Source organism: Mastomys coucha, unplaced genomic scaffold (genome assembly GCF_008632895.1).
Source record: "Mastomys coucha isolate ucsf_1 unplaced genomic scaffold, UCSF_Mcou_1 pScaffold15, whole genome shotgun sequence".
NCBI lineage: Eukaryota > Metazoa > Chordata > Mammalia > Rodentia > Muridae > Mastomys > Mastomys coucha.
In genome coordinates this window covers 95774006-95781365 of record NW_022196897.1, presented here as the reverse complement: position 1 = coordinate 95781365, position 7360 = coordinate 95774006, and the positions used below count along the sequence as shown (strand labels likewise).

The following is a 7360-nucleotide window of genomic DNA, read 5'->3' as shown; positions in this document are numbered from 1 at the left end:
TCTCTCTCTCTCTCTCTCTCTCTCTCTCTCTCTCTCTCTCTCTCTCCACCCCTCTCTCTCTTGCTAACTATGCATGCATCATGACTAGCTGCCTCAAGCTATTACCACCATAGCATCCTACCCATAATGAACTTTACTCTTTATCTGTGAACCAAATAAACCTTCCATCCACTCAGCTGCTTCTCACTGGCTATTTTACCACAGCAGCAAGATAAGTGGCTAATACGTACTTCGTGTACTTCACACATTTGAGCCTTGTTTGTACAGAAGTTGTGCTAGTATGATAATCAAGTATAGGCAAAAGATTAGAAAGTCTTTGAAAAGGGAACGTTACCAAGTTTTAAGCTCACAATGTTAACCTAAATTTCTGCTGTCTTCACTAAAGTAGTGGTTGATCAAGAGAAGCCAGATTTAAAAGTATTAAAATGAAAAAGAATACATTAAGTTTCAAGAGTGCCAATTTGGCTGGCATTGTGTGCTGAGAATTAAACATGTATAAGTAGTTGTGATTGTGCAGCAGGACTCATTTGTCTACCTGGATGACTCCAAAGACTCCTCCTAAGATCCTCCTATACTCCTAAGTTGCTTGATGTCTGCTTTCTCACTTGTGTTTAGTCTTCTGTCTAGATACAAATATTTTCCCTATCAGCAAATAACACACCTCATTTTTAATCTAGAATATTCTGTCCTGTATGTCATCTTTGGACTTTACCTCTGGCTTCACTTTTCCTATGAAAACTCCCAGAAGCCACCATAGCTCTGACCCTAGCAAACTAACACAAGATGGAATTTGGCACATATTAAGTATTAAGCAATAAAAACTGTTATGAGGTTTTAAAAAATTAAGTGTGTTTTCAAAAGATCATGGTGTGCCGAAGACAGATTGTTGGAGATGGCTTGTGCTGCTTCTTGAATGCTGGTTGTTAGATTTTCAGGAATTTTACAAGCCAGTTATTAAATACTACTGTTTTTAAAAATCTAAACCATCTAAGCTGGTAATTCAAAAGCTGTATTGTAACAAAGAAGACGTATGTGCAAAACTCAGCACTTACAGTTGCAAAGCTTTTAATGCTTCTTATGTCTTGAGCTCATCTATATCTAATGTATCTGTATGGGAGGAATGCTGTATGAGGATACACTAATGCATTCATTTCCCAGCTCTGCGTTCCAAAAGTTGGTCATAATGAAGATATTTTTCTTTACCAGTATACTTACACTATGAAAATCAATAAATGCAGCATATGGAAACCCTGACACATGAGCCAACACCTAAGCACACTATTGCATAAAGGAAGCAATGTCTCCCAGGTGTATGATGTGTAAAATCAGATATGATGTAGGGAGACCATTCATAGACAATATGGAGTCTATTGCCATACTATCCCTTTGCTAAACAGGACCCTAAATTATTTAGGCATGAAGCTTGTATGGTATACCTCTAGCTGTGTGTCAGCTAGACACACAGAGCCCTTATTTTCCTAAACAAAAAGGTTTATCCTGATTCATGCTATCATATTTGTGAATAAATCAAATGAGGCCAATTGTGGGCACCTGCTATTCCTGTTAGATACAAACAAACTAGTGTATGTATATATACAAAGCAACCTTATGTGGTGGTTTGAATAGAAATGACCCCCATAGACTCATGTGTGTGAATGTATGGCCCATAGGGAGTAACACTGTTAGGAGGTGTGGCCTTATTGGAGTAGGTGTGGCCTTGTTGGACGAAGTGTATCACTGTGAGGTCAGCTTTGAGATCTCTTATTTTCAAGCTAGGCCTGGTGTGGCAGTCTCCTTCTAGTGCCTGCAGATCAAGATGTAGAACTCTCAGCTCTTGCTCCAGCACCATGTCTGCCTGTATACACCACAACATTTCCCCACCATGAAAATAATGAACTAAACCTCTAAAACTGTGGGCCTCAATGTTTTCAAATAAGTTGCCATGGTCATGATGCCTCTTCACAGCAACAGAAACCCTAGCTAAGGCATCGTAGAAGAGAATGCTAATCTTGGACACACATGTGTCTGCTGCTGTCCAACAATAAATAAAAGTTGGTGTAGAACTAAGAGAGAGAAAACTAGCTTTTAGACCAAGTTAGTCTGAAAACCTAATCTAAAAATGTATATAAATCAATGAATGTTCCTTTTAGTTTAGTTTGACTGAAATTTAGATGACTCACTGGTACATGTAAAGATGTACTATTTGGATCTTTAGATGAAATGATTACATGGAAAAAGTAAATATTCTTATTTACTTTTTTATATTATGTAATTTTTTAATTAGAGAACAATCTTGTGATAGGCTGAATTTTTTTATTGTACATTTTTGTATGTATGTTTAATTAAAACTACATCCTGTGTGAGTAGGAAACTAGTAGTGAGTCCTTAATATAACTTTGCATAATTGAATTGGCTAGTAAGTCAGAGGAGGGTAGATTCTGCAAGAAGTGGAGGGAATTGGAGTAAATACTTTTTTTTCTTTGGCTAAATAGCCATTTGAATTCATCAGCTTTCACTGGTGAATATTCCAGGAAAGAAGAATGAGGCAATGTGTTCTGACCCACACAGTTCAGTAGAGCTTTCTGGTGGGACAAAATGAAAATGAGTCTTGGTCTTTTTTCTTTTTAACTGTTGTTGAATTTATTACAGGAAGTTGACTACCAAATGATACTTCCAACTGTTACTAGGTGGTGCTGCAGGTGAAGTCAAGGGTTAACAGAACAGTCAGGGTTTCTGCAGGCGAGGTTCAAAGAGCCTCAAATGCCCTCTCTAGAAATTAGCCAGGCCAACAGGTGACTAGGAAGATGGCATTCCTTACCAACAGACTCTGGGTACCAAAGTTTGTAGCCAACTGCACAAACTTGGAATGGGCTAAGCAGATTGATGCTGTACAGCCTTGTGCCATCCACCTCTCCTCTATGCTGTGCTGGGCTAGACTCACTGCTGTGATACAGCAGCCTGTGCAGAAGTTTGTACCTTCTTTAAGGCATAGTTGGCATAAGCACTAAGGAGCCTTGCTTTGGTCTATGTTTTCATGATGTCAAGTGTCTAGAGAAAAACCGAAGGAGTGAGGCCATCATGAACATGCTTCAAAAAGTCTGTGTGTGTGTGTGATTTACATCACTAGTTAGTCAGTTGACTCTTCATTGTCTTCCAGGAATCTGATTGCCTGTGACAGTAAGAATAAAGTCAAGACTGACAACAGGGCTGTGTGCATCTGAATGAAAGCTGTCCCTTGTGGTTCAGAGGAAGACTCTTATAGAACAGTGGATGCTCAGTGTGAGTAGCTCAGTTGCATTTCAAGGAAGAAGGAGCAAACAGCTCTGGAAATAGAATCTTCTACATATTCTTTCCACTTATTCCCTGTTTCTTTTCTCCACGATCCTGAAATTATTCAATATACAATGTATGTTTACTTATTTTTACTTTAATTCTCCCTGCACTTCCCAGATTGAAAGCTCTAGGAAAGCCATGGTTTGTTTCTAGTTTTGTTCATTGTTGTATTCTCAATACCAGAAACAGAACTGATGAATAATAAATGTTCAATAAATATTTGAACAAACAGATGGCCTATCAAATGGCCACTTGACAATCAATTCATAAATCAAAACCTAAAATGGTCTTTTGGGAAAGGAGGGTATGGGGTTTTTTGTTTTGTTTTGTTTTTAGAAATTAGTGTTCTTTTTACTGTTTCACATTTCTAGACACAAGAACAGCACTTAGGATACCACATAGAAGCTGAAATCACAAGTCTTACGGAGTCTTGATGTCCATCAGGGCCCTTCAGAGGAGAGCTGCACCCAGGTCAGCTCTGAAGCTCAGCTGGCAATAGACACATTACCCACAGTTCAGAACAACAGAAACACCTGCTGTTGTTTCCAAACACAGGGCTGATAGAGCACATGGCAACCACTGTGTCCAGGGTGACTGTATGCTCCCCTATGGAGCATACACTAGGTTACTCCATCATTGGACCTTTAGTGACCATGGTAGTTCTGAGTCCACACAAAACCTTGGCATCCCTTACCAGAAGCCTAGAGAAACAGAAACCCAGCAGGCACAGCAGCAACCTGTTGGCCCTTGCTTTTAGGGTACAAAACATCTTGGGAAATATGCCCAGAATCCAAGAGGAAAACTCGGGTTTCCACGTGGTGCTGAATCACTACAGACTTAGAAATGAGTTAGTTCAATCAAGAAGTACCAGTTGAAGAAATCAGTTGTGATGGACAACTTATACGAGTATTAAAAAGAGAAAAGCACTGATAAAGAATGTATACTGTCTGTACCCACAATTTAAACACTAGGAGCTTCGTTGCTTTGGAATGGCCATGGAACATGGTGTTCTGAGTACATGTGTATTTATGGAGATGCTATAGAACTGGCAGCTGGACTGGTGTTCGGGTGGTTCTTTTTAAACCAGCTGTGGTAATGTTACTATTTGTGAATTAACTAGAATAAAAATATTTTCTTTCAAAACAGTAAGGTTTTTTTTAACTTAATTTTAAATCCTTGTACCTTAATGGCTAAATACAATCTAACTATGAGATAGTAACAATTTGCCTGAAGTTCTAACTGTGGATAAATATTCCAGCCTTTTAAGTAACTGACAGGAAGCCCCAGCAGTCAAATATTAGACAAAAGATTCAGTAAGGCTCACTGGGACTTTATTTGATAGATTACAGAGGTCTCAGTTGTCCTCTTACTGATTAAGCTGGAAACTTTTATTATTTTTATTAGTAACTATGCACGATGAATATAGAAAATTGCTTATCTATATTCATTTTGTTTGAAAAGTATTGATTTTTAATAAACTTTAAACCATTCCCAAACAAAACTATTTCTAATACTTCAAATTTTGTGGTTAAAAACTAACATTTTGAAAATGAGTAAAAAATATATGTATCTCACCTGGTATTTAAATGTCTGAAATGTCATTTCTCTGAAGCAAGCACCTCTTTCCTAAATATGCTAATAGCAGTTGGATTTTTTGTTTATAATCATCCTCTACTATCCCCATTCAAGTTACGTCGTATTGTACAGGGTCTCCTCTTTCAATCTTGAAAAAGATACCCTGTACCTTTAATAAGGGAACTGGTGAAAGCTTTCTTTCCAAACTTGTTCCCTGGCTTCCAAGTGACGAAATGAGCTGTAATTTGAGAGTCCTGCAATCCTCAGGATATCTTTAGCGGAGGGGAAAGTAAACTGCATTCCCACCCAGTCCAGGGGTTGGAACAGTGTCAGACCAGCTTCCCTTAGCTACTAGCTCCATCTCCCTGGAGCCAGAGGGAACTCCGAAGGTGACCACAGAGGCAGCGCCTGGAGCAGCAGGTCCCCACTCGGTGGGTCGGGCTGTCCTGCTGAAACAGCCAAGGCTCGGGTCCAGCTGCTCAGCAGAGAGAGAGGACCAGGGACGCTGAGGAGCGTGGAGCACACAGCTGCTGCGCAGAGCCACATGAAGCCTGTGGAGGAACCGGGACCAGAGAGCAGCAAGCGCGCTGCGACTGAGGAGGGCGCCTTCACCCGAAGCCTCTGACTCTCAGGGGGGACCTCTTTCCTTGTTCCTGGATTAAAACGCTTCTCCCGAATATCCAGAATGGTGTTCGCGAAGTTGATCTGGGTGGGTTTCTTCTGCCACCTGTGTCGAGGCTACTTTGATGGCCCCTTGTACCCAGAGATGTCTAATGGGACTCTGCATCATTACTTCGTGCCTGATGGAGACTACGAGGAGAATGATGACCCTGAGAAATGCCAGCTGCTTTTCAGGGTGAGTGATCGTCGGCGCTGCTCCCAGGGGGAAGGGGGCCAAGCCAGTAGCTTGCTGAGCCTCACTCTTCGAGAGGAGTTCACGGTACTGGGTCGCCAGGTGGAGGATGCTGGGCGCGTCCTGGAGGGCATCAGCAAAAGCATCTCCTATGACCTGGATGGGGAAGAGAGCTACGGCAAGTACCTAAGGCGAGAGTCCCACCAGATCGGGGATGCCTACTCCAACTCTGACAAGTCCCTCACTGAGCTGGAAAGCAAGTTCAAGCAGGGCCAGGAGCAGGATAGCCGGCAGGAAAGCAGACTCAATGAGGACTTCCTGGGGATGCTGGTCCACACCAGATCTTTGCTAAAGGAGACACTGGACATCTCTGTGGGGCTCAGAGACAAATATGAGCTCCTGGCACATACCATCAGGAGCCACGGGACCCGCTTAGGTCGACTGAAAAGCGACTATCTGGAGGGTGGGGGACAGAAGACAGGCTAATATTTCCATTGTAACTGCTTTATTTTATCCAAATTTGCACTTTCAGAACACGTCTGAAGTCATCTTTTTAAAAGAAAGAAAATTTAATAAGTTGGGTTATTCTGATTTTGGTTTGGTTTTGTGCATTATTTATATTATTATTAAGGATTTTTTCAAGTGTAAAAAGCAATTTTAAACTAATCCCTGGGTTATTTCCTAAAGGGTTTCATTGCTCTCACAGAATCTCTTCTTTCGACCCCATCTAAAGGATGCTTTTGTGTGGAAAGACTGATTAAACTTCCTCATCCTGGTAATTGTCTGGACATACCTAATGGGGACGAGGTGGGTGGCTCCTTTGCATTGGTTGCCTTCTCTTTGGTCTCTAAAGGCTGAGGCGCCTGTTTTTGAAATGAGGTCCCAGGTGTGTCTCATGTCTGCCAGCCAAGGAAATTACCTGATTCTCCTTTCGCTCTTATTTATTTACCATGTTCTTCGTTGTTCCTATTTTGTTGTAAGTGTTCTTGAGAATTTGCATACAAATTACCACCAGTAAGATGTTCAAGGTTCCATTGTGGGTTTGTGTATGTTGAAGATGCAGCATTTAAGATAGCAAACCTTTGGGGATTCGGTTTCACTGTCTTTCACTACTCCATCAAAGAAGCAGGTTGTTTGAACACCCCTCAGGTGTGGATGGTTTCAGTTGCCAGCAGTTTTTCTCCTTGGGCTCAGATAGTATTGCTTCTTTCTGTTTATTGGAAACTTATATTTTAAGGGGGAGGGTCTAATGCTAGAAACCCCTTATGTAAGTTTTATTATTCAGCCAATAAACGTTTTCATCCAATACTGACTTATTTTCTAATTTACACTCATAACTCTCATATTTCAAAGAGGGACTAGTGCAAAGGAGAGAGGAGATAGGATTGAAGCCAGTTTACCAGAGTATATGATAAGGAGGAGATTTAAAACAGAAAAACAGGGAGAGAAGGTGCTGTATTTTTGAGTACCTTACACTGTCTGCTCACATACATCATCCTGGTAAGGGGGAGTGGGATCTAGCCTGTACCGGAATTATACATTTGATTTCCACCCTTCTGATGGAAAAAATCTTAAACATCTCCCATTTTTTTTCATAGA

General features: G+C 40.9%; 1 protein-coding gene across 1 annotated transcript; it reads left to right on the top strand.

The window, feature by feature from the left end:
* Positions 1 to 5197: 5197 nt before the first annotated feature.
* Positions 5198 to 7067, top strand: Fibin (fin bud initiation factor homolog). Its single transcript, XM_031371326.1, has one exon. The coding sequence runs from the start codon at positions 5594 to 5596 to the stop codon at positions 6245 to 6247; it is 654 nt and encodes a 217-aa protein (XP_031227186.1). The 5' UTR covers positions 5198 to 5593; the 3' UTR covers positions 6248 to 7067.
* Positions 7068 to 7360: the final 293 nt, after the last annotated feature.

Coding starts and splice junctions, on each gene's coding strand:
- Fibin (XM_031371326.1), top strand. CDS start 5,594: ATGGTGTTCGCGAAGTTGATCTGGGTGGGTTTCTTCTGCCACCTGTGT.